General features: G+C 48.3%; 9 protein-coding genes across 9 annotated transcripts; 2 read left to right on the top strand and 7 right to left on the bottom strand.

Moving 5' to 3' along the window:
* Window positions 1-3826: 3826 nt before the first annotated feature.
* On the bottom strand, window positions 3827-8717 carry F4807DRAFT_424164 (glycosyltransferase family 20 protein; the record flags this gene model as incomplete). The annotated part of the gene is made up of 5 exons (XM_047997847.1): window positions 3827-4976; window positions 5031-6966; window positions 7021-7511; window positions 8314-8437; window positions 8656-8717. Coding segments are annotated over 5 exons (3185 nt in total), but the record flags the coding sequence as incomplete, so codon positions are not given.
* A 303-nt stretch (window positions 8718-9020) lies between these two features.
* On the bottom strand, window positions 9021-11361 carry F4807DRAFT_424157 (oligomeric Golgi complex subunit 5). Its single transcript, XM_047997846.1, has one exon. It carries the CDS (start codon window positions 11101-11103, stop codon window positions 9748-9750), a length of 1356 nt encoding a protein of 451 aa, XP_047854707.1. The 5' UTR covers window positions 11104-11361; the 3' UTR covers window positions 9021-9747.
* Window positions 11362-11819, bottom strand: F4807DRAFT_424155 (uncharacterized protein). Its single transcript, XM_047997845.1, has 2 exons — window positions 11798-11819; window positions 11362-11746 (listed from the first exon to the last, which is right to left on the bottom strand). The coding sequence occupies exons 1-2, from the start codon at window positions 11811-11813 to the stop codon at window positions 11487-11489; spliced, it is 276 nt and encodes a 91-aa protein (XP_047854706.1). The 5' UTR covers window positions 11814-11819; the 3' UTR covers window positions 11362-11486.
* A 922-nt stretch (window positions 11820-12741) lies between these two features.
* On the bottom strand, window positions 12742-15028 carry F4807DRAFT_72473 (MFS general substrate transporter). Its single transcript, XM_048003401.1, has 5 exons — window positions 14322-15028; window positions 14125-14149; window positions 14010-14069; window positions 13421-13949; window positions 12742-13369 (listed from the first exon to the last, which is right to left on the bottom strand). Exons 1-5 carry the CDS (start codon window positions 14900-14902, stop codon window positions 12885-12887), a joined length of 1680 nt encoding a protein of 559 aa, XP_047854705.1. The 5' UTR covers window positions 14903-15028; the 3' UTR covers window positions 12742-12884.
* A 3067-nt stretch (window positions 15029-18095) lies between these two features.
* On the top strand, window positions 18096-20398 carry F4807DRAFT_424145 (alpha/beta-hydrolase). Its single transcript, XM_047997844.1, has 2 exons — window positions 18096-18932; window positions 19006-20398. The coding sequence occupies exons 1-2, from the start codon at window positions 18702-18704 to the stop codon at window positions 20383-20385; spliced, it is 1611 nt and encodes a 536-aa protein (XP_047854704.1). The 5' UTR covers window positions 18096-18701; the 3' UTR covers window positions 20386-20398.
* Window positions 20399-20757: 359 nt separating this feature from the next.
* Window positions 20758-21816, bottom strand: F4807DRAFT_72377 (uncharacterized protein). Its single transcript, XM_048003399.1, has 3 exons — window positions 21784-21816; window positions 21450-21689; window positions 20758-21322 (listed from the first exon to the last, which is right to left on the bottom strand). Exons 2-3 carry the CDS (start codon window positions 21502-21504, stop codon window positions 20919-20921), a joined length of 459 nt encoding a protein of 152 aa, XP_047854703.1. The 5' UTR covers window positions 21505-21689; window positions 21784-21816; the 3' UTR covers window positions 20758-20918.
* On the bottom strand, window positions 21409-23435 carry F4807DRAFT_72386 (FAD dependent oxidoreductase). The gene has a single exon (XM_048003400.1). It carries the CDS (start codon window positions 23329-23331, stop codon window positions 22036-22038), a length of 1296 nt encoding a protein of 431 aa, XP_047854702.1. The 5' UTR covers window positions 23332-23435; the 3' UTR covers window positions 21409-22035.
* Window positions 23436-24088: 653 nt separating this feature from the next.
* Window positions 24089-25736, top strand: F4807DRAFT_460012 (fungal-specific transcription factor domain-containing protein; the record flags this gene model as incomplete). The annotated part of the gene is made up of 3 exons (XM_048001458.1): window positions 24089-24146; window positions 24201-24862; window positions 24930-25736. 3 exons carry the CDS (start codon window positions 24089-24091, stop codon window positions 25734-25736), a joined length of 1527 nt encoding a protein of 508 aa, XP_047854701.1.
* A 96-nt stretch (window positions 25737-25832) lies between these two features.
* F4807DRAFT_460011 (MFS general substrate transporter) lies at window positions 25833-27682 on the bottom strand (the record flags this gene model as incomplete). The annotated part of the gene is made up of 6 exons (XM_048001457.1): window positions 25833-26131; window positions 26199-26246; window positions 26297-26908; window positions 26958-27198; window positions 27248-27379; window positions 27488-27682. 6 exons carry the CDS (start codon window positions 27680-27682, stop codon window positions 25833-25835), a joined length of 1527 nt encoding a protein of 508 aa, XP_047854700.1.
* Between the last annotated feature and the right edge of the window lie 237 nt (window positions 27683-27919).

Below are 27919 nucleotides of genomic sequence, written 5' to 3'. Positions count from 1 at the left end.
GGCCTCAATTCCTCGATTCATCGGCAAGTGTTACGGAACGCGTCTGTGCGGCTTACGGAGCTTCCAGAATAGCTTTTTAAGGTACGTACGTAATCTGGACTTACTTCCGCATTAGGTAGGTGTCAGACCGGTGTTAGTTCCGCGGTACTTAATATCGATTAGATGCGTGAGGCTCAGCAGCCAGCCGCTAGGTCATACTGTAAGTATGTAATCCATGACACGTCGCGCCTACGGGAACCTATAGGGAAGCTGAACGTTAACCGAGCCCTTGCTAAGTCGCGCGTCTAATTCCTAGTTACTACCTAGTAACTGACTAAGATTGTCAGAGCTTAAAGCTTAGCCCGAGCCGCACGATACCACTTCACTAGGCAATCTTTCCCCTATTCAACTTCTGCGAGAGTACGGCGCGGCGCCCTTTTTAAACGTCGTGGGAGGCGTTGGAGATGACGCGCGTAGGAATTAAGATGCTGAGAGAGACCTGAAACCATTACGTTGGGTTCTTCCGAAGAACGCTTCGTTGTGAGGCACGTACATAAAATCCGGCTACATGGACGCGGCTATTGGGGTAGGTACCTGGCTGGCTGGATCGGGAGAGGCTCCGTAGATTGAATTCTTATGGTTAAGGCGTCCTACTAAATGATCTGATAGTCAGAAAGCCGTCGTTACTGTTAGTGAGCCTTTCCCCAAATAAGGATCTAAGCCTAGGATGTATGTGAAGAGCTGTAATTGCCTCATGCTGCAAATAGGATATGCCTTGGAAAGGCTCTCTATGACGGTGATTCACGGCACTATGCTGCGAGAGGATGTTAGAAGGGAATATCATTTTCATGATTGCATATACGGTGACGACCTCTACGCGTTTCTAACTACCTACTAGACAGATGAGGAATGCCTTCCGATAGATAGAGGAGAATTCATGGTCTGCCTTGACAGTTGTCAGCAGCCATACGAAACCTTTTCGAATGATGCCATCATCATGATGTTTTGCCCGACTATAGTATAGATAGACCAATCTGTAGCGTAGTAATACTCGCTACGGGGAAACAAGAAGGGGTGGAGCGGAAAGTTAGGGGTAAGAGGGTATTTGATTCGATGCCAAACTTCAGCCATGCATTAACAGTATCATGATCAAGACTTCATTAGCGAAAGCAGAAATGAAGTTGCCTCAACGGTATTATTTCATCTCGGTTTCAAAATGGATGCTGCCTACCTATGTAGTCTGGTTTTGACCGGTCACCTTGCAAAGGACGGTGAAATTGGTTTGGGTGAAGGCCACGACTATCTAGTATTGCAAGGATCTATTTCTACTAGAACTCGGTTTGAAAGTCATCATCTCCTTGTATAATAAATTTAGTCGTGTTTGGTAGTCCATAGGCACACACGGCAGGTCTGTTAATATCATTAGGCAGCGAAGAATATCTCTCAGCTGGAAATTGTGTGAACAATACCCTAATTATTTATAGGTACTGTCTCCAAATCATACCTACCTACGGCAATTAAGGAGATGGTTCCCAAATATTGCTGCACATCATCTTACGTACGTATATCAATTTTAACCGTTACACTTGGTTTCAGTAACAGAATAATAAATGCCATGTGTAACCAGGTATAATCATACAATATGTATCTTCATATTTTACTTACGTTTACTTACATCTCTTAATGCAATAATTAGCATAATAGGATGCATCTAGAGACGTTTGTAGACTTAAACCAGCTAATGGGATAGATTCATACTTTTAATACACCTACCTAAGGTTCTTACATCCATTCAGGTAATTTAGAAGAAGTCTCAGGTTAAGGGCTATCATAATATTGTGCGCTCAACTTCCTTCCAGCTTTCTCGTCGTTTGAAGCGTAATTTCTCCAATGATATGGCCCAACCTATACTCTCACGAAACTATTTACGTTCGTCAAGGAGAGACAGGATAAGACAAAAGTTCAAAAATCCTCTTTGGGTATTCTGTTATTTTAAGTCTAGAGCTTACACCCAGCTTACACTTAGTTAGTTTACACGGTAATTCTTGCCCTAAGTCAGTGGTCTACGGAATATGACAAGTCACATACATCACTGTCGGTCCCGATGTACAATATACGATGTAATAACCTAGGCATGTAATATACAATTCAGAGTTAATCTCAAACTTGTAATCATAAATATAGGTATATTCAGGTGGCTATACTACTGGTACTCTTATAATTTCGGGGCTTAAAACGGCCTGCATGAGAAATTTCAGGGTCCTTTCCGCCACAACGGCTGAGTTGTCTCTTTTCTGGACCATCTATATACCAGTCGAAATAAGATTTATCAGTGGCATGTAACTCTTTTCGCGATACCTATTGGCGGATATGCTAAACTAATTCTGAAAAGGGGGCTTCAAGGTCAGAGACCCACCTTGATGCCGTACAAGCTTGAAGCAACCCTCTACACAATTCAAGCAGAGTAGCACGAGAAATGGAAATGCAATGCAGATATTGACATTGCCCGAGACCTACGATCATGAAGTTTGATATGCAAAGGACGTTTGTACTTACTAGTTCCTTAATCTCTCGATTGCAGACTAAGCCCCCAATACGGCCTGTAATTAGGTTCTGACCCATGGTAGAGTATACTGTGTTCTCCGAGTTATAATCGCCACTTACCATAGGGCTTAGTCTAATGTAACGCCTTTGCCCATCTAGCCAATCCAGCCTGCATAGGAACATCCAAAGCACCATGCGTAGTATATCAGGTATGCAAGGTACCACCTAATCTTACCACCATCGAACTGCTGTGCCTCCAAGTGCTGTATGTATATGTTGTAGGTCGCTTGCTACACACGTATGATGCAGAATGCATGCACGTATCTACCTAGGTACCTAGCTATAGCCCTATTATCCGTTCTTTATAGATTCTTATTCCATCCCACCATACTACCCCAAGCCACCATCATCAGCCTGCCTCTCTACCTACCTACCTCCCTACGTCGGTTCATACCTACCAATACTAGAATTCCCAACCCGAGCGCGATCCGAATGACACCCCAACCCCAAACCCCACTGACCTCCTGCGCCGCCCGAATACCTCGGATTGGGATGCAGAATTCCCCATCTGCCGACCTGTGGCTGCGCGGCGGCGGAAAGAAGAATAAGGGTGCCTAAGGTCAATCATACCCTGGAACATTAATAATAGGAAAGAAAGAAAGAATGAAACCTCCCTATTACCCGGGTACCTGATGAAACCCGTGGATTTCTACTTGCTCGCCTTATATGGATGCTACATAACCATTATTACGCACACCATGCGCTTCGTTGCTCGCGTGCGTCTCTCTTTGCCGTCGCCGTCGCCGTCGCCGTCTTCCGCGTAGCGTTACCATGTGAGCGCGGCTCCTTCACTCGCTCTCTCGCCAATTGCAACCCTGGCCCTGCGCTCGCTGAACCCCCAAAAGAAAGAAAAAAAAGAAAAAAAAAGCAGCCCGGCGTGCGCTTCCTCTCCAAGGGCCCTTTTTCTCACCTGAGATCGACCAGCACTCCCATCTTAGCTAATCCGGCCCCGAAACAGTAGAAAAAAAGAAGTCTTTTCCCTTATCTCCCACCTAGGTAGGTAGGTAAGTAACGCTGACGACCGGCTCCCCGCTGAAGAAAGCTGGCCGTCTTACGCTGGCCGTCCCCACTCTCGTCAAGTAGGTAGGTAATCCACCTAATCTGTACCGCCGGCCGCATCCTCATCAACCTGAGACTTAAAAAACCCTAATGTCGCGCATAAACTTGAAACGAGGCCCCCGATTCTATTTCTTCTATGCCTATACGAGATACGACGCAACGCACAACGCTGAATAGCACGGGTATGTAGCGACTATGTATCTATATTATAGACCTTAAATTAGTAATCTATAACCTCACCTACCTATAGTCGAATGATTCTACCTGTAGAAAGCTGCCGCCGAATCGCGTCGACATCCTCGAGTTCCTTCGCCCGATATCACTCAAAGTTGCAACGTCCGCGTCACGGGGGCCGAGATGCTAACAAGTATACCGAGCAGTCTTGAAGAACTACTAGATAATTGCTGTGTCTATGTATATACTCACATAGCAGCAGATAGGCAAATGTTGCCACCTAAAACACAAGCATGCCGGCCATGAGGTGGCATATTTTGGTCCCGAATACATATTCTATGTCTACCCCAAGCTTGTGCAAAGGAATGCCTCTATCTCAAGATGATCGGACGAGTCCTGTTCGGGATATTAGTCCGATCTTTCGCCTGCGGCCCCTTTTTTTCTGGGTTTACTTGTATAGCCGTGAATGGATCACGATAGTTCGTATGCACGAATAATGTCCTCTAGTCTGAGCCCTGACCACCCTAGCGCCACGCTTGTCTATATTGCTTCCCGTCCATAATATAATCATAGCTTCGATTTCGCGAGTCATTGAGGCACGTGGCCTTCGAGCCCGGCGACGGTTGCCAAGTTGACTTGGCTCAGTTGCTCATGAGCTTCACCACTCAGGCCAACTCCGGCCAGGAGAGCTATGGCCTCAACGACGTCCTGCGGTTCCAGCATGTGCCATTTAGCCAGAGTGACCTTCGTGCTAGCACCGATAGTAACAGTGAACACGTGGTCAGTCTCGACTTGCGTACCGCTGAGGCCGTTCAAGGCCCGGAACATGTCCTCGTCAGTGAAGTCGTCACCCATACATAGCACAAAATCCAGCTTCCCTTCCTTGGCTTTCTCACCTTGTGAACCACTTTCCGGTGGAGCTATGTGCGCGATGTCGGTGTTGTAGTCGTTAACCAGGCGCTTAGCGATCTCACCCTTGTTGATGAAAGTAGGCCGTACCTCAAGATTGGCTTTGCCTTTCATCACATCTACATCCCACTTTTGGACCACGGTCGCCTCAAGATCCTTGTGCAACGCTTGTGATGAATGTAGGCCTTGCTCGGGATCAGCCTGGCGGTAATGCCAAGTCAACGCACATCGCTTGCGCTCTATGAACGAGCCTAATCAAGACCGGTTAGCAAAAATGTCCTCTAATTTTTCGTAAAGCCACATACCAGGCACACGGTCGGTGTATTTTTGGAAGACTTCAATCACGTCCGCCTGCCAGCCCATATCTAACTTCTCAGCCAGGTTCTCCCATGTGTCGTGGCCCGGATGTCTAATAAAACTTCCGTGCTCCGCACTGAAGCCCAACTCTGGGATATGACCTAGATGTTGTTGTAGGAAGTCTTGGTCTCTGCCCGAGATGATCCATACGGCATTGCGGTGGTCTGCCGCCAATGCCTTCAGGGTTTGGATGACTCGTTCCGATGGAACAGCCGCCTGAGGGTCTCTAACAATCGGAGTGAGTGTACCATCGTAATCGAACATGAAGAGACGCTTGTTGGCTTGGCGATACTCTTTCAACATGAGTGTGCGGTCAAGCAGCGGTGTGACGTTCGCGTTCTTATTGGACGCTAACGTGCCCACGAGTTTTCGTAGAAACTTGGCGATCCAGCTTTGCACATTCTGCGTCGTGACATGTTTGTAGAGACTCGACTGCATCGCCAGGCGTTTTTCAGCGGACATCGTGAGAGCGTTGTTGATTTGGTGAGCAACGGTGGTGAGGTCCCAGGGGTTTATGTGTATCGCATCCCGCAGGCTTCCTGCGGTACCGCTAAACTCCGACAGGATTAGCGGGCCATGCGTGTCGCGCTGGCACAGGACGTATTCCAGACTAGTCGTGTTCATGCCATCCCGAACCGATGTGATCAACCCAATATCTGCGGCTCTCAACAGCGCGAAATACTCTTCGGGCGACAGATATTGCGGATAATGCTGTACCGGCGAAAACCCTAGGCTACCATACGTGCCGTTAATTCTCATGACCAACTCGTTCACCCGACTTGCTATCTTGTTCTCTGGCTCTTCTCCTCCCTCCTCGATAGTGTTTGGCGAAGTGACCTGAACAAGAACAACCTTCTCTCGCCATTCGGGATAGAGCTCCAGAAACCTCTCAAACGCCATGAGCTTTTGGGCGACACCACGGACACTATCCAGCCGGTCACGCCCCACAATGATCTGCTTGTCCTTGTAGAGCTCCTTTAAAGCGTCATACATATCTGAGACTTGTTTCGACCATGCCATCTGTTCGACCTTGGCCACGTCGATGCCGATGGGGAAAACGCCAACTTCCACGCGAGCCCCATACGCATCGACACCAACAGAATCCGAAGGGAAATCAAGGATCCGGGTACAGCAGCTGGCGAAGTGACGTGAGTAGCTATACGACTGGAAACCGACAAGATTGGCACCGAGCATGCCCTCAAGCACTTCTTTCCTCCGCGGCAAGCATCTTAGGAACTCGCTGCTAGGAAAAGGACAATGAAGGAAGAATGAGATGTACATGTTTGGCATTCTTTGCCGCAACATGCTAGGGAGCAACAGGAGATAATAATCGTGGATGACTACGATATCGCCTGGCTTGTAGATCTCGATGATCTTGTTAGCGAACTTCAAGTTGGTGCGGAAGTAGTCAGCCCATTCAATACGCTCGGATCGGCCATCGTTGGGCTCGTGTTGCTTGTAGTGGAACAGGGGATATATCGTGTGCTCGGCATATCGCCTCCAGCGGGCTTGGTCATTCAGCGTGATACCCTCGTCGCTCGTCTCGGTGTCGTCTGCGAGCCACACAGGAACAGTCTTGATACGTTTATCATGGGACAATAGCTGCTCCAGCTTTACCTGATGTTCTCTTGGAATCCATAAGCCATCAACCTCAGGAGGTGTAGGTGGCGTTTCTCCATCCAACGGTATCGGGGCAGATAGGTGATTTAGACCCGGAATGCTCGAGGTCGTATCAGGAATGATATCTGGTGCAGACAAGGATTCGGCAAGCGATTCGATTTCGCCTGTCCACGCAACGACGGTATGATTCCAAGGCGTTTCGTCGGAGGAGAGGTAAGAGAAAGAATCGAAGAGAGCTGATTGGCCGCGCCGATAGCCCAATTCCTACTAGGGATTAGTCACACAACTTACTTACGTCAGGGGTAAGATTCTACTAACCCAATCGCCGCTCTTGTGATACTTCAGAGAGTGAGGGGTCGTGAAGGTAGCTGAGATGATGTTACCACTAAGAGCCAGGTCAGGCGCAGCGGCCTTGATTTCCGTGATAGATTCTCTCCGCCCACTCAATGATACGCTCATCCGACGCAAGACCTCATGATCTGAACTGGCCCCCTGTGCTAGGTTCGTGGGAGAGGAAGTCTCTGCAGTGGAACCAGTCGCCGACTTGTTGGAGGCTTTGTTCCGATTCTGATTGAAATAACTAGGACTAGGAGATTTGGTAGACTCGACGCTTAATCCCGTCGCATACGTCGAGAGGTTAATGCCCGGAGTTACGGGCACTCTTGTAACAGAATTTCGCTCGTGGGGTGGTAAATCAGGCGATTCTTCGGAGTCGCTCTTAAGAGCGGACTCTCGAGGGGTGGAAGACATTTGTTCGGCCTCTTTTACAACGTCGCTAGCGGTCTTGACTTCGGCTTCTTGCTTGCTTTCTGCCATCGTCGTCTTAGCTTTACTCTCTAAAAGGTATTAAAACGCGGCGTAAAGTCGGTATGTATAGGCAAACGATTGAGACACAGCGGTGACGCAGAAGAGGAGACGGAAGGGTACACAAGGGTAGCTTGAGTGGTAATTGGCAATTAAAGGCGATTACAGGCAAATAAATGAGTGCGAGATTATCGGCGAGAACCGTGATTTGATGAGCCAAACGGTGAGGGCAGCACCGATGGCTGTCAAAGCCAGAAGAAATAGCGTAGGTAAGTTAGGTAGGCATAGGCAAGTTCAAATATGGGTAAAGTACAGCTGGTACGGGTAGGGGAGGTAGAATGCAGAAGGCTAGAACAGCATAGGCTCGTGGCGGGGCTCTCGTCGTCGTCGCGATTATTGGCTTGTTTCCCACCTTAGGGAGGATAGTGGGGCATGAGCACCAAGTGATACCAGGTTCGTGATAGCAGTGGAAGAGTGATAAAGTATGGTAGATGCAACCTGGAGGTTTTGCTCCAGGCCGTCTGGGCGGAGTGTGGGTTACCTGAACGAGGGCTAGCAGGACTGGCCAATTCCTGTGAAAAGTGCCAACCGCTGCGGGAAAATCGTCTCAACTCAAAGAACGATCAGAATGATCTCGGCCTTTCTCGTCCTAGATCGAAACTTAAACGGTTCGTTCCGACTGCGGCACTACATGCGCAGAACCGTAGAGGTGGGCAGATCAGGTACAAATTTTCGAAAGTGGTGTGCTTATTCTGAAGGAATTTTATGTACTAAATTAAACGAGAGGAAGACGAATGAGAGACGAACGAGCACTTTCAACACCTGAATAGCACAAGGGACACTGAACCAAATAATAAGACGACCCTAGTTTAGGTTGATACGCACAGAACTCGACGAACGGACAGATCAATGGCCCTAGATCAACAATGTACTATGTATGTCAAAAGTGTGTAATTAGAGTGTAAGTGTAAGGCGGTGATGCTAGATGGTGGGGTAAGTGTTGTGAGCCTGTGACGCTGGCACATGCTGAAAGACAGGCTGAGAATTGTTTGTGGAGACCGTGGAGTTTGTAGAAGGAATCAGAAATCATAGAAGAAATGTGAAAGGCATGGAAAAACATTGGCCAGGCGGGCCACTAAAGGTACGTACCTTAAACCAATGACGTAGGCGGGATGAAAGAGGGATGTAACACCTCACCAAAAAATACATAGCCTGAATACCGTAGTAGGAAGACCGAGGCAGCTGCGAGGGTATTTATATTGAAGACCTTGATCATAAAAACGTGGAGCTAACGGCCGAGCTGCTTTACGGTTATCCCCATTGAGTTTTCCAGGGCATGGATGAGTTGGATACTTTGCTTATACATGCGTACATGCGTGGATAGTATGTAGATACGTTATCATACATAGTACATTCATGTACGCATATGTATTCATACCCAGTACTAGACGTTAATAAGCGATATAAAATTGATCTCTATTGGACATCTTAGCTCTCACGGACACCGCGTTTCTAAAAAGCTCCCACATCTACGAGTGTTGCGATGATAATGGATATAATTACAGCACCCGCTATAGAGTATGAGCAGGACAGATTCTGTTAGCATACCATATATCTAATCTCTCCATGTTTTCTGGGAATACCGATTGGAGGCGCCAAGTATGCAATGATGTCTTAACTCCTAACGAGTGGGAGCCTTATTACGTTCGAGACTGGTCTATGCAGAAGTGGCTCAATTGCAGCCAAACGGCCCGTTTTTGGGCTTCATAGGTTGGAATATTGGTCAATTTCTTCTGTGGATTTCTAGGGATGATAGACACTCTGAAATGAGGCATATAAGTATGAATTGACCTCAACATTAGTGCTGTCATGTCGTATCAAGTCAGCCATATTGGGTAATTTTAATGAGGGAATAGATAGGTAGGTAGTGAGGTCATTTACGGCCCGGTAAACCCCGTGATGTAGCCGACCGAAGTTTGATTGCGTATAATATCTAGCCGGTTATCTTGAAGATACAACTCAACTAGGTATAGAGCTTCGTGATCGAGGCCGCGGCAATAATCATACCCCAGATTCTTGCTCAAACTGCCCTCTAAGGCCATCCCGGACTCCTCTTTCGCGGGGTTCATATCATAGTACTACGATGCTTGCTTTTAGGAAATCGTAAGCCGTTAATATACTCTTATTTACAGGTCGGCCAACTAATAGCTTAACCGGGTAGACATTCCCGTCCTGCTGTTATCACCTACCGAGGTTTCCAATAACACTACCAACCATAACCGCCACCTCCCTATCCCATCCACCACTTTTTTCTGGATCTCCCTTGGAAGATTTCCCTTTAGTGGCCGTAACGGTGCTCGGAGGTTGACTGCCTCGGATGACGCATTCCCTAATAGCCTCCCCTACACTATTTTTATTGGTCTTCAACGTACGTGCCGAAACACCGCCTCTGTTGACGATTTCCTGAACCCTCGTTGCGAGACTGCTTGCCATAGTCCTCCAGAAATAGGACGCTAGAGAGCCGGTCTCAAGATACGCCAGCAAGTACTGTAGAAGATTCGACTTATCGGAAGGAGTATGTTTATGAGCCGGCAGTAGTGGGTGAGGTGGCGCATTAGTCGTGGAAAGGATGATTTCCATGGCGACTATATTTTGGCATCGAGCTGATACTTCTGCCAAGGTCCGGTCTAGGGATGGCAATGTTGCGAGCGACCTCGCTAGCGATGCGATAGAGCTCTGCAAAGAGTTGCGCAAGTAGACTTCGAGGGCCTGGAGAAGCAACTGAGGCGACCACTTGTCAGGTTTGGCGCCGGGTATTGGTGATATCAAGTAGAGCGTGACGGCGGCAGATATGATTCGCGCCTTAGCCTCCTCGCTTTGAGCGAAGGTGGTAGTTCCCGAAGCGGAGCCAACGTTAAACTCCCGTACAATCTGTTCCGAGGTGCTCCTGACGGATTTCTCGATTGGACCTATAATAGAGTCCTGCAAACTCCTAATTGCATTGACTTTATCGAGGCCATGCCCCTCTTCACCTGGCGCCTTTTTATCGAGTATCTCCCGCAATGACAATAGCGTATGCGCACAGCGTACCAATGCTCTATGATCCTCTTTCCTGGCGCCTGATCCTGAACTACTTATTTCCGTATGCTGGATCTCAAGTTGTCGTCCTAGCTGGAGACAGCGGCCAACAGATCTGCCTAGCTTCAAGGTCTCCCATAACCGAGCAGCAACTTGGCGCACCTCGTCGGCTTCGGCATGTTTTTGTATGACTTCCTTCTCTAGTTGCTTGTAACTCTCGTTCAAGCTCTTTACCTGGTTATCGATTTCTGTTATTATCCTCCCGCTCGCTTCGGTCTGTTCTGTAGCATGTGAGAGAAGAGGAATCGCAGAGCGGGTTGTAAGGAGATCTATATGGGAGTCGATTTCTTGAGCATCGAAGAGTACTTTGGACAGCGGCGTTGAGAGATCTAGCGGAGTGTCGTTCGGATTATTTGTGGCAAGGACAAGGCTATTAGCGAAGGACGAAGGGCTAAAACTTGGATCAAGAAAGGCTTCGTAGTCGACATACGACGGACCTTCATCCTCATTAGCTGCCATTTGAGCGATTGACGGAATTAGGACGCATCCAAGGCCCCAGTGAATATTTGAAGCTTCCAAGTTTCGTTTAAGCTTGGTGTAAAATTAGAAGGGTCCTTCATACCACTACTAGGTATATGAGACCCCAAATTTCTTAAACGTTACCCCACAGTTCCACTAAAAGATGCGGGACATGTCAAGCCACACATCTTCGTTAAGCCCTACCTAGGAGCTCTCTTTTCTAGCCACACTACGAGTTGAGTCGAACTAAAGCCATCTCAACATCCACTACTGAGTATTTTATGTTCAATTTGCAATTATATTATATTTGTGATATTCCCTTTTAACCCCCATGATATACCAGGCCCAAGGTCGCATACACAAACGCTTATACTATCATGTGCTCAAATGCCGTAGCTCTTGAACCCAGAACCTTCTTTCTTCTGTGGAGCACCGCCAGCACCAGCGACACCGCCCACGGTGTTTCCCACCGAATCCGTCACGCCGCCGACTGTGTTGCCAACACCTTCGGTAGTCTTCCCAACGGCGTTTCCGACTCCTCGTGTAGTGGAGTTCAATCCGTTGCCGAGTCCTTCGGTCGTACTGCCCAAGGCACCGCCAACACCTCCGAGTAAACCACCTTGGCCCTTGGCTTTCTCGCCGCCTGTGAGGACATTGTCAACTCCGCCAACTAGACCGCCGAGGAGACCACCACCTTGGTTGTTTGACATTGTGAATTGGATTGTGGTAGTTGTGGTTCGTGATTTGATTTGGTTTGAACTTGGATGACTAAGAAGCCTTGATCGTTGAAATGGCGATTCGCGTGTCTTCTCAAGAGATGCGTTGTTTTCCTGAATGCTAATTTCAAAAATGAAACGAGGTCGGATATTCGAAAATCTTCACCTTATTATACATTCTGAGAAGACGCTCCCAGAACATGATGTCATCTTCTTACCCAAGGGATCGCTTTCATTGACCTAATCGAAGATGAAAACGCCACATGAACGCATACGTCTTGTGGCTTTCGTCAGACCCTTGAATTGGTGTGGCTAGAAACTTGTTTCATTCACATCCTCGTCGGACCCGAGAGCCAGGATTCGATTTCTTATGGACCATTCAGAATTTCAGAAGGCCAACTTGCGGCTCGGGGACTTCTAGAACGCTGCGTGATTCGCCGATCTAGATCTGCAGGTCTAAAGTCATGCTAATAGGGGCCGTGTTACAACTGGCGTCATCCATGGAGAGATCATCGATGATCGGTAGATCAGACAATCTTTATCAAGCTATGTAATTCAAACGGAAGGAAATGGACGATGACGTCGCCCTTTAATCGGTGACTGGAAACCCTTTACATACTCGACCGTCGTGGAGTTGCCCGACCTATCCGGCTTGGGTACCACAACTGATAAAGCATTATGCCGAATATAATCTGGCTGGTGGAGTGGACCAGCCGAATCAACGAAAGGAGCAATAATGCTGAATGCCGGGTATGGCCGGGTGTTGAAATTCATATTCATACGCCCGATGAGAGCAAAATTACATTAATGTTCCGGCTAAGATAAGTCTGAAATGACTATAGGGTTATGTGTAACAGAACTCTGTTACATTTGCAAGTTGAGTTAGATATCGTGGAGTTCCCCATTAATAGGGCCGTGCAGTAAGTGAGTATATTGTTTTAAATCGATCCTAAAGCAATATGTTACATGATTTTATCAGATATATGCTACAATCATCCATTCCACTAATAATCGCCAAATGTACCTCCCAGTGACACCTCAACAGAGGAAAAAGACGTGATAAACTTAGTAAACAAAAACGAAATCTTCATTCTCGAGGTCAGTCAAGTTGTCGAACGCTCTGTCGCCGGGTCTTTCTGCATCATCGGCTGAAGCGACGGCCTCGTCCGCATTCTTGGCGTCTCCAACCCCGTTCTCGCCCACGGACTTCTTCTGCGCTGCGGCGGCGGCTGCTGCTGCTACCTCCTCCGCAGAGTCCAAGCTGGTGTCAACGATGACGGCGGGCTTGCCCATCGCCACTCGTCTCTTCGCGTGGCTCGCGTTTAGGTATTTGAGGTGCGCAAGCGCGATTCCGCATATAACGATGATCGCGATATAGAGCGCCAAATTCGATCTAAGACCCCTTTCATATCCCGGCGCGTCCTTTTGCGTGTATAGTTGCGGACCGACGACATTGCCTATGGACTGGCCGATGAAGAGGATGGCGTTGGTGCACTTTTTCTTGGTGTCGCCGGCGGTATTCTGCGACGCCAATGAGTAGATCATTGGGGCTGGAAGATGTCAATAATTGAACAAGGTTGCATTACATGGAGAGGGCTTACTTATTCCTGGATAAACCGAAATAAGGTAATATCCAGCTAGAAGAGCCCCCTGGTGCGAAGTGTCCCGGGGAAGCACCATGAGCATCACACAGCCCGCTATGGGGGGTAGACAGAGCCCCATGATGACAGGGCCCTTCATCTTGATCTTTTGGGCGAGGAAAGCTCCGCCTACAGTAGCGACGAGTTGCACGAATCCAAAGGGAATGTTGAAAAGGATGGTCGTAAATTGGTCAAACCCGAATGTCTTCACGATCAGCGGTCCGAAGGTAGAGATACCTCCTGACGGGATGCTGATAGAGAACATGAGGGCGAACCAAAACCAGGATTTGGGATCAAGTAAGGCCTCCTTGAGATGGTCGTTTCGCCACTCGCGTGAGACAACACCCATCTGGTTCATGCGCAATCGTTCGACGGCAATCAGCTTGTCGTTGTCATCCAGAAATTTTGCTTCTACGGGTGAGTCAGGCATAAAGGCAAACATGACGAAGCTGAAAGCGACAGTAATCAATCCGAAAAACATGAATATTATCTAGGTGCCGTTAGTAAGCTAATTCGTCACCGGTGTAGCACGATTAGAGCGCCCAAGTACCTGGTAGGAATGAAGGTGCGATGTTACATGTCCCAAGCCGTAGGTGATCAAGCTGCCGAACTTCGACACCGTTAGCTATTACGCTATATCGCATATCTCATTGAACTCTACTTGCCATGTTCGTTATTCCGTTCATAGCGCTAGAAGATTCACAGTTAGCTTTATGGTAAAGTGCCATTGATTAGATCCTCTTGGATACTTGAGAAGTCATCCGAAATCCATCGTGAGGGCATAGCCCCTCATCGAACTTCATAAGCCCAGCTTCAGTTTCCTAAGATGAATAAAACCGACAGAAAAACGAATACAACTTACTACCAGTAACTGGTCCTCACAGTCTGCTCCCGTCTCCTCCACCACATTTGTGTGATGGCAACGAAGCTAGGCGCAACGCTCGCCTCGAAAACACCCAGGAAGAATCGCGTGGCCAGCAAACCACCGAAGTTATGCGCAGCCGCCATGCAGGCAAGAGAGACGCCCCAGAACAACACCATAGTACTGGTGAACTTAGCGATGGGCAAGCGAACCAACAGCCAGGCCAGCAACGGCTGCATCACCAACTGCGCCAAGTAAACGATACTTCCCAGCCAGGAGTATTCGTCGCCGACGAGCCCCGTGTCGGCGATCAGCCCGAAAACCGACGCATACGCCAGACACGACTTGTCTAGCGCCTGGAGGAAGTAGACCGTCAACATGATGGGCAGGATGACGAGGTCGATGCGTCGTAGCACACGCGCGGAGTCGGCCAGCGTGACCTCGATCCTCTGGCCCTGCCCGTGCTTGGCGAGGAACGAGGCCACGATATCCTTACTATCGCCGCCATCTCTGCCTCCTTGTTGCCCCTGCGAGGGACCCGCGTGTTCGATTTCTACCGCGTCTGTCGTCGAGACGCCCATCTTTCGATACGTAGGTACGTTGGCTGCGTGCGACCGTTCCTTGATAAGTTCCCGCTGACCTAAGGGCGGGCGCTCCCTTAATAAGACGACGCCGGTGCCTTATCGGAATACCTTTCCGAGAGGATTGGAGATCGTATAGGTTAGACGGGTAGGGATGTACGTAAGAGCGCCCGTTGGGCGTGTTACCGGCTCCCAGGATCGGGAATGAGGAGTAAGTAGGGGGGAAAACGTGGGGACTCCGCACGCCTTTCCTCATCCAGGTATTCCAGACCACGCGATTATCTTGATGCGCGACGGGGAAGGTTGGGGGAAGGGCGGTTTTCCACCAATTGACGGGCGTTGTCGCTGATGTGTCAGTTTTCGCGCCCGGCGCCAGCCTCGGTTTGCGGGATAATGTTGGGGGGTAGGGTAGCCTGACTTCCCAAGGGCTGAAAAAGTGCAACGTAAGATGGTGGGATGAGGCAAACATGAGTATAGAATCTTGGAACCGGCCGGTTGGCTTTTTTGCATGCTCTATCTCGGTCCCATGGCCTGCGATTATACCTCTAGCCGAGTTAAGCCAACGTGTTCTGCTTTAGCATTTGGGCATTTGGAGCAACGAAGACTGAGCTCCAAACCTTCTATTGTCACTCCAACAAGGTTGACGAATGGGGATTCCTACCTACCTACCTAGGTAGCCATGTCTCATAAAGATATCTCTTATTTATATCACCACTTGTGGGAATGTTATTAATAGAGATAATCAAAAACCATTTCAACTTTGACATCAGGACATAGCACACAGAGGAACTGTGGCCTGCCATTAGAATCAGACGCAAGGAGACCTTGCCTTTGATACCTTACTAACTTCCGCTGTCAGGTAAGAGAACAAAGCTCCTATCTTTCACTGCAATATCTATCAACGCTAGGTAGAATACAATCTGAGAACGTGTCTTGTCAGAGCGTTTCGCAGACGTTAGATGTATGTAGTCTTAGCTTTTACCACTAACATTGATAAGAATCCGACAATGTCAACGCTCGGGGCCAGCAATCAGATTCAGGAGACCACTTGTCATCAACACGTCTTGACACTAACGTGTCTGCCACCCATGTGTTCACCTGTGCTCTCAGATAATCGATGAGAGCAGCAGGTAGAACACACAGGACTACCTATTATTTTAGTCGTAAGCCCGTGCAACTGTTTCATAGAGAGGTAATTGTTTATAAAGATAAAGTTTGGCTTGTTGTTGATACCAAACCACAGCCAACAGCATGAGATAGCTGGACATATGTTTGTCATGATATACCTACCCCTTGATAAGAATGCAGCATAAGCGAGATAGTCTCATCCGACGTATTTAGTGGGTTTTGCGAGACCCTACAGTTATTTAGCTTAACCGTACCTATCTAGATTATTATACGAGAAAGTTCTTGAAGTAGTAGCGACAAGCTGATAGATGTAAGACGTAAGGGGTTATCTCTTTGGTTGGCATAAGACTACAGTCTCCATAAAACCGGTAACTGTACATCGGCGATAGCGCAGGCCCTTAAAGCCTGTGAGCGTTGAGGCTCTCACAGTGATCTTCGGAGGCGTCTAACCAACTAGAAGTAAGATTTTATGGAACTCAGGGGTTGCTGGAAGTACAATGACTAATCGCGGTAGAGCTGTAGTCTTATGCTAACTAAAGAGATAGCATACCTAGGATTATATAAATTCTATATGGTGTATTAATCGTTGCTTGAGTGATAGCTTCATGCGTCTCCAGTCTCCTTGCTTGGTAAGCCATTAGAATTCATGCATACCATATCACTTGGCATAGGTAATGGGTGACTGTAGCTTATATTAGGAGTAACGTCCGGCTTGGTCAGCTTGTTTTTATCTGGGTTTATACCTGCTTGCTACCTGTTAGTTGCCAAGGAGACAGCCCAAGCATTCCATAGGATTAACACCATATTTCTCCTCGCGACTCTTTCTAAGCGTTATGGTAATATTGTGAAAATGTGTGCTTGGTCTAATTTTGGCAAGGGATCTTTACTATGAAATATATGAACCAAGAAACTTGAGGCTCAAGTTAATATACGGATTGACATGAGCTAGACACAGGTTGGCATGCATGGTGATGCCATCGAATAATTAAAACATCGAACGACGTATTGACAGTAACTACAAAGCGCTCTATTTAGAGTTGAGAATGGTCTAGGTAATTTACTTGGGTAGGATTTGAAGTGTCATCTTGCATTCGGCAGTATGAGGTTACATGTCGACTTGGCGCATGATGCGTATCTTGGTCGGAATATATTAAGGAAACAAATAATAAAAAATATGAGGTTTCATTTCCACCGGGTCGGAGTAGGTTTCTACTATGTATGTGAGGACATTTAACCGGTATGCAAAACTACGTAAGTAAATCTTCTGATGCTGATCTCTTAGCGCTGCAATCATCCGGCGAAGCCTGCGGTTGCTGCCGTTCCTAGGACGTTTTGGTGATAGGGTTGAAATGTAAGGTATCTAAGATATCAATCTCAAGAACGCCCTGCATCTTCAGCTTTCTTTTAACAATTTCTCGGCAGCTGACTCGGAGATTAGCTTATTATGGCATGTCTTCTAGTTACCTAACAATAAGTCAGGAACAGGCTTGTTTTCATTGGTAGCCACGTACGAGTTCACGATCGAGGGCACGGGCTTTTCCTTTTTCAGGGAAATCTAGATTGGAGCAAGGCGGTAAGTATTAACGAGACTTGGCGAAGCGGCATCGAGAACCCAAGCATAGACGGCTCTCGGACGGTGTAATTTACCATTCGTTTCAACCTCAGCCATCTTTACGTGTATGTCACATACATTATGTGGTTTCAACGCGCGTACATGCATATCGATAATTTTTTGAGTAGGGTATTATTCCTAGCTACAACGGTTTGCCTTGCTCGCAACGTCTGGAATTACTCTTCCCCCTTTTCCACTAGGTTAACAATAAAAAAATTTTGACAAATTTTTATAGCAACTCCGCTATATATTGATATGATTGTGAAAATATGCAGATGCGTGTAAGAAAGGCATGGCAACAATATGAACACACAGAAAACTCGTATTGATGACGCCCGACGCCCCCATGCAAGGGGGGAGAGAGGAACCAGGGGTCATTTACTGATTCGGCATTAATAGAGCGAACAACGCCCGGGGTTCCCCACATTGGATGAGTCGTCAAATCAAGTTTATGGCAACCGCAGGAGGAATGGAGAAAATGGAGCAGACTACGATGAATACAGATGAACTACGATTAGAGCCTTATTCCCCCACACGCTTATGCCGATAATTCTCCAATCTTTGCATATCCCTTGAGATATGCCTAGGTTAGTGTAGATGTGCCGTGCAGACGGTGCCGCTTAGTGACGGCGGGCGGTCAGACATTTCTCACCCGGATTCTTTACGTCTCGATCACGCGGTCTTGTTTACACTACCCTACCTACATGCTTCTCTACAAGGGAGATGGGAGGACTGTTGGCGAGCACGTTGGAATGTGGTCAGCTTGCATGGTTCGGCATTGGTCACACAGCCTCGAGCAGGGACGGTAGATACAGGGAAGTAAAACACTCTCGGGTCTGGACGCGGGACGGGGGAGTAGATAATGGAATCTCGTCAGATGATGTCGTGGAATGCCAATAGCCCGCCCCAGACACCGTTACAATAAGTATCCCAGGCTTGCAGATATATGAAGGCTGCGATGTCCGCGTCGCAATATGGCGCTCTCGCACGCGACCCCTTAATCAAAGCGACATCTCGTCGGCCTCCCGCTCGGAGCACCCCGAGACCTCAGACTTTCCAATGGTTACGATCAAGGTCGCCATCCTGTTGCTTTGCCAGCTATTCTGCCTTGTATTAGCTGTCGACCCTACCGTCAACTTAATATGCAACAGGTACACGGGCTACTCTACTCCGAACGGCATCACACAATGGCTTGGCATTCGGTACGCCGCGCCGCCACTCGGTGATCTTAGATTCGCACCTCCGCAAGATCCGCCATGCAATTTTACCGCCACCCAAGAAGCAACCCAGGTGCGTATCACGAACTGACTATTATATTGTTTCTGATTTCGAAATCCTTGCTGAGATCGTTCCCCTATATTAGCACGGGCCACTCTGCCTAGCAGTTGGCTCATCTCCACCAAGCAGTGGAACGTCGGAGGATTGCTTGTTTCTTGATGTGTACGCGCCAAGCAATGCGACGCGGAACTCCAAGTTACCGGTTTTTGTTTTCATACAGGGCGGAGGTTTTAGCGTCGATAGTAATCCGAATCTCAACGGATCGGGCTTGATCGAAGCTAGCGACTACAACGTCGTCATCGTTACCTTCAACTATCGCGTGGGTCCGTATGGCTTTATCACCAACGGCAATCAGATCAAAGCCAATAACGGGCTGCGCGATCAACGGAAGGCTCTTCAATGGGTTAATCGGTATATCTCGGCGTTTGGCGGCGATCCTGGCCGTGTCGTTCTAGGCGGAGATTCTGCGGGCGCCGCTAGCATAAGTCTTCAGATGATAGCTTATGGAGGCAGAAACAGCGGATTGTTCCATGGGGCAGCCGCAGAATCAGTATCATTTGCTCCGGTTCTTACCATCGCGCAGAGCCAGTATCAGTATAACAATTTCACGATGCGTCTTGGCTGTAGTAATAGCACCAATTCTTTGGCTTGCTTGCGAAGCAAGACCTCCACGGAACTGCAGACGGCGAATACAGTATGGCCTTATCCTGGCTTGAGCCAGGCACCACTGTATATGTGGAATCCCGTTCTAGACAACGACTTTCTCACCGACTACACTTACAGTGCATTCGCTAAAGGGAATTTCGCTAAAATTCCCGTGATCTTCGGCGATGACACTAATGCTGGGACCGTTTTCACGCCGCAAGATACATCAACACTTGCCCAGAGCAACCAGTTCATTCAAGACCAGTTCCCAAACATAACACAGCAGCAACTGGAGAAGATCGATGAAATGTACCCGAATCCAAATGATACCTGCCCCAATACTGGTTGCTACTGGCGGCAAGTCAGTAACGTCTATGGCGACATGCGCTACATGTGTCCGACTCTGTATATATCGTCGGCCATGGCTAATCACGGCGTCAGCAGCACATACACCTACCGATATAATGTCGAGGATCCAGCAGAAATAGCAGCGGGGTTAGGCGTGCCTCATACTATCGAGCTAGCAGCCATATGGGGCCCCCAGAATACGAACGGGAGTCCGCCGAAGAGCTATGTCTCTAACGGAACTAATGCAGAAGTCGTTCCCGTGATCCAAGCGTACTGGACCAGTTTCATCCGCACGTTAGACCCGAACACGTTCAAGGTCCCGGAGTCGGCGACCTGGGAGAAATGGGACTCGGGTGAAGAGAATAGATTATTGTTTGATACAGGAGGGAAGACGTCGATGGAGAATGTCGACGAGGACACGAAGACACATTGCCAGTACTTTGCGAGTATAGGCGTCGATATACAGCAATAGAATTAAGTATATATCTTGGCTGTATTGTTTCTAAGAAGATGACACAGACCACAGTTCATGTTGACCAGGTATATACATACGACACTACGGTAAGCACTCTCGTGATGTATTCCCCTATGTCACAGTCAAGTCCACTATAAGGTAACGACTGCCTTTTATCTTCTAGACTGACAGAAGGCAACAAATTGGGAAGACACCAGTAACGCCACATCCTAGGTAGGCATAGGAGACCTTTCCCGGAGAAAAAAAAATCTAAAGCAGTTCCATTATTTTCCCTCCTTTTCTCTACCTACCTAGTCAAGGAAACCCAAACACAATCCCCCTCATCCCTCAACCCAACATCTTCCAATTACCACCCGTAGCTGGACAGACACTCTCAAACAGAATCAAGGGCTAACCCCAATTTACCCATCGTAGCCCTCCATGGTATATCACTAGACAGGCAAGAGATTAGCGATATAGTCAATGTTATTGTGAGATGAAGGGGGAATACTCAAAGCACGAAGCCCTTCCTTGCAACTGCGGTCGGCTTTCTAGACTTTCTTAGCCTTCAGGGCTCGGTTTTCACGACGGAGCTCCTCCACCTGCGCACGCAGTTGGGCATTCTCATTGCTCATCTCCAAATGCTCCACCACAAGAGCTGTCGTCTTCTGATAAGATGCCTCCTTCGAGCTAACAGCCGTGTCGACTAGTCTACGCAGGTCATCAAGTACAGCATCTCGAGCCTGTTCTTGCCATTTGTCCTCACGAGCGTTGCGATCGGTGCAGTATGCGTTGAATTCTACTTGTAGCTGCGCATACCGGGCTTTCAGATGTGTGTACTTCTGGAATAGTCGATCATGAAGTCTCTTGGCGGTAATGGCCGTGTCGTGATAATTGACGACCAGTTCCTTTACGATAGGAACGATTTGGATGCGATGCTTGCGCACCTCGGACACTTCAACATTGAGTTAGCGAATGGTCCCTTGCGCGAGGAATCCTTTTATCTCGGAGGAATACTCGATAAACCCAATTAATTGAGGCATCCTTGAATATGACAAGAAGGAACTATAGGTACTACTTACATGAGTACTCGACTTCTGCAATGTCAAGATCGTCAGATGGACGGTTCGATTCCATTTTGAGATGTTTACCGGCTGACACAAAAAGAATGTCAATATAATTGATATGTTGATGCAGATGGTTAGAGCCTCGGCCTGCGATTATTATGACCTAAATTCTTCAAAGGTTCTTATGGCATCGGACCTTGTTGGTAAAGTAGAATTTTTCGGCTCGATTGCAGTGTAGCAAAAATGGGAGGTTGCCTAGAGGTAATGTTAATATTATATACAAATAAGAACACGGAAAAAAAAAGACACCAATAGGTGGGCTGGTGACAGTGGAAGATGTCAACTCTACCTACACAAGCAATCACAGTTGCAACAATGCCTGATGCTTTGCGGTTGCGAAGGAACAGTAAAGGATGAACAGAGATTGGTGACAACCGGTCGGATATCAGGTAGGTACGCGTTCTATTTCCTGCCCCATCCACGCTCAACACCGATTCGAAGGACCTAGACTCCAGTAACGACTCCTTTATGAATCACCAAAACTCATATCTACCTACCTAGGTACCCACCTAGGTACCCACCTATGCATACTTAAGCACCTCTACAGCTTAGCCTCAACCGCATCCTCATCCCTCCGTATCTCATCCCGAACCTCCTGCAAATCCGTAGTCTTCCCAACCCTCCAACTTATATCCACACCCGCAGCATCACTCCCCTCCTTCCACCGCCACCTCTCCCTATCCTGGCGGCCCCTTTCCAGCACCTCCCTCACCCACGCCCCAAGCGTCGGCAACATCTTAAACGCATGCGCCGAGTCCCCCGTCACGACAACCAGCCCCTTCTTCCCCGGCACAAAGTCAATCACATACTCGCTATCCGCCGTATCCGCGCACCAACACACGCGTCTCCCGACCAGCGGCCGCTCCGCCAGCTCCGGTAGCGTCTCCCTTAGCAAACGACGGATCGCGGCCTCGTCGCGCGCCGCGACGAACGAGTTGTCGGAGGGCGGCAGCGAGAGGAGTCCGGAAGAAGTGGCGTGGTGATGGTGATAGTGAGTGTACCCGGCGTTGGCGGGGCAGAGCTTGAGCTGCTGCGTGCGCACGTCCGGCTCGAAGAAGAAGCCTAGGTCTCGCGCGTACGTCACGGGGATGCCGCGCAGCTGCGCTGCTTCGCGGGGCGTGAGTTGGATGTGCGCTACTGGCGAGCCTTTGGCGATGATCTGGCGTTTGATCTGCGGCAGGATCGAGGCGAGGGATGCGCCGAGGGTGAGGATCGTGGTGGAGGCGGTGTAGTGCGTGCCCTTCGTGGTCATGGCGCCTGTGCAGATGTCCCCTGAGTCGGAGTAGGTTAGGTTTTGGACTGTGGAGTTGAGGTGGATGGTTACGCCTAGGGCAATGCATGCTGAATACACCGCCGTCATGGCGTCGGCGGCGTGCGCGTAGCCTGCGTAGCTGTTGAAGTAGCCTTTCCAAAGCATGGGGCCGTCGAAGGCGGGAGCTACTTTCCGGATGTCATCGCGGGAGTTCACCGGCGTGATCTTGTTCTCGAATTCTGGACGCTGGCGAATGGAATCGAGGGACTTCTGGAGAGAGATTTTGGACTTTTCAGGGGCGCCAGCTGAGTTACAGAGTAGGTAGCCGGTTTCGTGGTAATAGGGGGTGAAAAGGGGTGATTTCCAGGCGTTCATAGCCTCGAGGGCTAGCTCGGCGTAGAAAGGGTCCTCATATTCGGCTCTTATGATCTTGTTTAGATCATTACCAGCAGAGAGCTCGGGAGGGAAGGTGGCGGATTTCTCGAGGACTGTCACGTTGGTATAACCAGCCTTAGCCAGATGATAGGCTGTCGATAGGCCGAAGGTACCTGCACCTAGGATCAGAATTGATGCTTGCTTGTCCATATCTACGATTGTTCGCGACCTTGTATACCAACATAGACTATATTCAGAAGGTATGTCCTGGTTTTATTCGAGGCATCGCTAGAATACACGATGGCTTCATTTTGGGATCTTCTCTTACTTTACACTCTTCTACCGGCTTAAATGTCGTCTTTCCCTAGAGCGGTTTCGGGCCACGATATCACGACATCGGACACAGTTTACGTACAATATGATATTCCTCATCGTTCTAAATCGACGTCGTTCGAGGTTTAGGGGTAAGTATCATAGTACGTACATATGTATTTATTGGTGCGATACATGGACGGGGCCGAGGAAACGGGAAGCGACGTGCATATGCAGGTTACTGCCTAGTACGTACATGATCGTGGGGAAATGGGGGAATCTGGACCAACCAACCCTGATCCCGGTCGGCACATCGGCGGACTCGAGGTACTTAGGTACTTCTAGAGTTATCCGGATTTCACAGTGTGACGGGACGGAGCTGCCTATCTTAAATGTTGACATTGATAGCTTGCTTATCTACTCCGAATCCACTAGTGTGATAACGCCCTAGGGGCCTACCTCCTATCTCCAATACTCGAAGTGGAGAGTAATTACCCCGACCTTACAACTCCTCTCGACTCATTTACTATCTTCTAGTGTATGTCCGTCTGTCCATGCGTATGCGTAGAAGCGGTGATGCATACCTCTCAGAGTCCCATAGTAATAAATATCACGTTACTTGTTGATCGTCGGCGATCCCTGCCTGCATCTGAAGATGCGGAGCCCTGCTAAGACCGAGTTGCGAACGCGAACTGGGTGCCGGAAGTGTCGAGGTGAGATCGCATTCTCAACTCTCATATAAATATGCACCTCCTAACATCTTTCAGAGCGGCGCGTCAAATGCCCGGAAGAGCGTCCTGTGTGCCGCCATTGTGAACGGCTAGGCTTCACTTGTCGTTATGAAATCAAGCTGAGCTGGCAGGACATCGTCTTGTTTGAGAGTCACGAGAATGTGCCACCAAGATTACCACAGGATCTCATGGTTTCTATCCAAAGCTGGATGTTCCTCAACACTATGCAAGCGGATTATAATCCGGATACCTTTCAAGTGAATCACGACTACCATCAAGATCGTCTTCCAGCTGAGGACATCGAGTATCAGGTAGAGAAACCTGCGCCTTACCGGTATATCTCCCCCTTTCGTCTAGGGGAAGCCGAGGGCTATCTCTGGAGCTACTTCAATGAATATATGACCACCCAAATCGTTATAGACCCCGGCTTCAACCCATATAGAGATATTGTGTTGAAGATGGCAGCTTTCTCCAAAGAGGGACCTTTGTTCCAATGCGTGCTAGCGGCATCTGCGAATCAACTTCAGAGTATTGGGCGAAACGAATACAGACAGGCCATGTGGCTTCATAGAGCTAAGGCATTGCGTCTCCTAAGAGCAGAACTCGCCCATCTTGCATCAGGAGAAGCGTGTGGAGGAGTCAGCGGGACATCCAAAGATCAGATCATTGCCTCGACTATTATGTTGACATTCTTTGAGGTAAGTGAATAGGGGGTGACTATAGTTCCCACTCAGAAACGAAAATAGTACTAATTGTTCGGCCAAGATTTCAAAGGATTGCTCCAACTCGTGGACTGTACATGCCGACTTTGCAAGGACTTTTCTGGCCTCCCGCCTGAAAGACCTGGGTGCTCTGACTGCGGATCAAGAGGCACTCCTCTATTTCGCAGTGACTTACTTCGTTTCGCACGATATCCTCGCTGCTACTGGAGGTACGCTCACGGAGGCCGCTGAAATGGTCACTGAAATGTGTAAAGCCGTCGATAAATCGACGATTTTGGCCCTTACTGGATGCCCGAGAGATTTGCTCATCTTAATTTCAGAAATAAATCAGATGAGCTCGGTAATAGGGCAGTCAGGTCAAAGGAAACTTTCGCCTACGATACAGCAACGTCGAGACAAAGTCGAAAGGCTTCTCCACCAACTGCACCAAAATGTCCCTCATGAATCTGCATCATTAAATTCGGAGTTTTCCGTCATCGCCGAGGTCAAACGACTTGCAGCTATCTTGTATCTCTATTCGCGCGTAGATAATGCCTCGCCTTATGAACCGAAAATGATTCGAGTAACGTCTCAAATTTTGTCGCTTATTCCCAAAATCTCCCTCCGGACCCACACGGGTCTTTGGCCCCTATTTATTGTAGCCACACTAGGCGTCCGGGATTGCGACGAAGATAGGAAACTTATTCTGAGTCGACTCGCAGCTCTCCAAGAGACAAGACAATTGGCAAGCGTTAAGAAAGCCAGGTTAATCATCGAGGATGTGTGGAAATCACGAGACCTTTGGCCTGATAAATCTCAAGGATGGAGCATATTACAAGGGAGAAGACACGGTGCTATCAGCTTAGCATGATTCATTGCTACAGTTGCTTATCAAATATAAACGTTCCATGATACCCAAATATCATCAACTTCCCCTCGGCTCCAAACTGGCACCACCCGCGGACACTTAGGTGGTATAACGGAAGTCATGCTGCTTCTTATCCGTGACATCCACAAAAGTCTCCGTCATACCTTCAGCGCCTTGCTCCGGCTTGCCGTATTTACGATCCCTGGTTTTATTCTGCCAAGATGCGAAGAGCCAGTATACAATCAAGAGGAGTATGCACACGCAATAGCACACCAGCATTGCGATCACACCGCTCTTATATCGAGGAGCTTCCTCGCTTCTGAAGGTCTGGGGTCCAATTAGATTGCCGGTGGCGTATCCGATGGTGACAAGACTGTATGTGATGGCTTTCTTGGTCACTGAGACATCGAGGATTAGCGCTTATCTTCAAATTTTGGTGGATGAACTTCATGGATAGTCACTTACTTCCAGCGGTATTTGCTTGGATAAGAGAGATTCCAACGATATAAGGGGCTATTGTCAGTTAGTACAGCCTACCCACATATATCAAATACGGAACTTACGCCAATAAAAGTACATGAAGTAGAGTCCCACCATTTGGCCGGGGACATTTGTTCGTGGCAAGCCGTATACTAAAGCGGTTCCGAAAATAGGGAGTAATAACGAGATACACGCAGTAAGAGCTCGTCGGTTATGCCACCTTGCAGCAAGGTATGAAAACGCCCAAGCGCCACCCGTGGCTACGATACCGAATGGCATGGTCAGCAGGCTAGAAACCAGAGCGCTATAACCTAGATTATTAATAATGATCGATCCGAAGGTCTGCAGACCACCGTTGGGAATGTTGATGGCAATGTTGAATAAGACGATCAGCCACACTTTAACATCAAGTAATGCTTCCCATACTTGATCCCATTTCCACACCTTATTGGCAATACCGGTTTTGTTGGAAGCTAGCCGTTTTGTAGCATGATACCTCTGTTCTGGCGTCAAGAAGAACGCGTTCATCGGGCTGTCGGGTAGGACAAACCATAAGAAGAGCGAATATAGGCAGTTTATTGTACCTGTTAACAGGTACAGATACTGCCATTTTAATAGGGGAGCTGTCGCAGGAATGTATCCAATTACCCAAGCGAAAAAGCCGTTGAATATCGATGAGAAGTATGCGAAGATAACTACGAGTGGTTAGTAAAACCTGCAGCGTTGGGGATGAAAGATACTTACTCCCGTTCCTAGGGGGCTGCTCCTCTTTCTTGTAGAAAGACGCAACGAGCACTGTGAAGCATGGGACAGATATGGCCTCCAGGAAACCCAGAAGGAACCTGAGTCCCATAAACCCCGACCATGTCCTGCACGCGGCATAGCATAACGTAACAGCCGACCAGAGTATAGAGCCGACGGCGAGGAGTTTCCCAGGGGGAAATCGCTGGACTAGCCATGATGCTGGAACTAGACCAATCAAAGTCTTGAGGGAGGTAAGCAACCGCACCGAATTATTCCGGATATTCACCTACACCCAATGGCAGAATACTTCCAAGCCAAGAGTAATCCTGCCCGGTAAACCCATTATCCTTTTGGAAACCGTATAAAGAAGCAGTTCCAATCTCGACTTTATCAACGGCGGCGAGAGTTGCGCAAAACACAAGCTGTAAGAATAACGTCAGCAAGTTGTGTTACGGCTACATTCTCAAGTTGTGTGACCTGAGGGTTATCTCGTCGTACATTGGGGATGAAAAAATTTGAAGGGGGCATACTAGAGGAATCATCCAGGCATCGATCTTCTTCACTATGATCTTCTCTTGCTCTGGAGTCATGGGTCCGAACTCTTCATGGTTGGCGAGATATACTGCCGCTTCATCTAGAGTGTTGTCGTTGGCCATCTTTGTCGTCTCGCCAACCACGGCCGAGGTGACGGGCTGGAGGGCATCTTCCTTGACGTCTTGAGACATTGTATCAAGTAATAGGTAGGATTGAAGAAGCCAAAACTACTTGGACAAAACTTGAGGGTTTTGGATGTCTGTCGCACGTATATCTCGGTGAATACCCGGTTCATTGGGTCTGGTTTTATAGATAGGATGGTCTCACCACTTCTCTTGACGGCACCAAAAGCTTATCAATCTGGGGTTGGTGCCACTACATAAGGCCCAGATTCAAGAAGTATGAATGAACTATCATCTTGTAATTCT

Source organism: Annulohypoxylon truncatum, assembly GCF_022578515.1.
Source record: "Annulohypoxylon truncatum strain CBS 140777 unplaced genomic scaffold F4807scaffold_14, whole genome shotgun sequence".
Lineage (NCBI taxonomy): Eukaryota > Fungi > Ascomycota > Sordariomycetes > Xylariales > Hypoxylaceae > Annulohypoxylon > Annulohypoxylon truncatum.
This window is presented reverse-complemented; position numbering and strand designations above follow the sequence as displayed.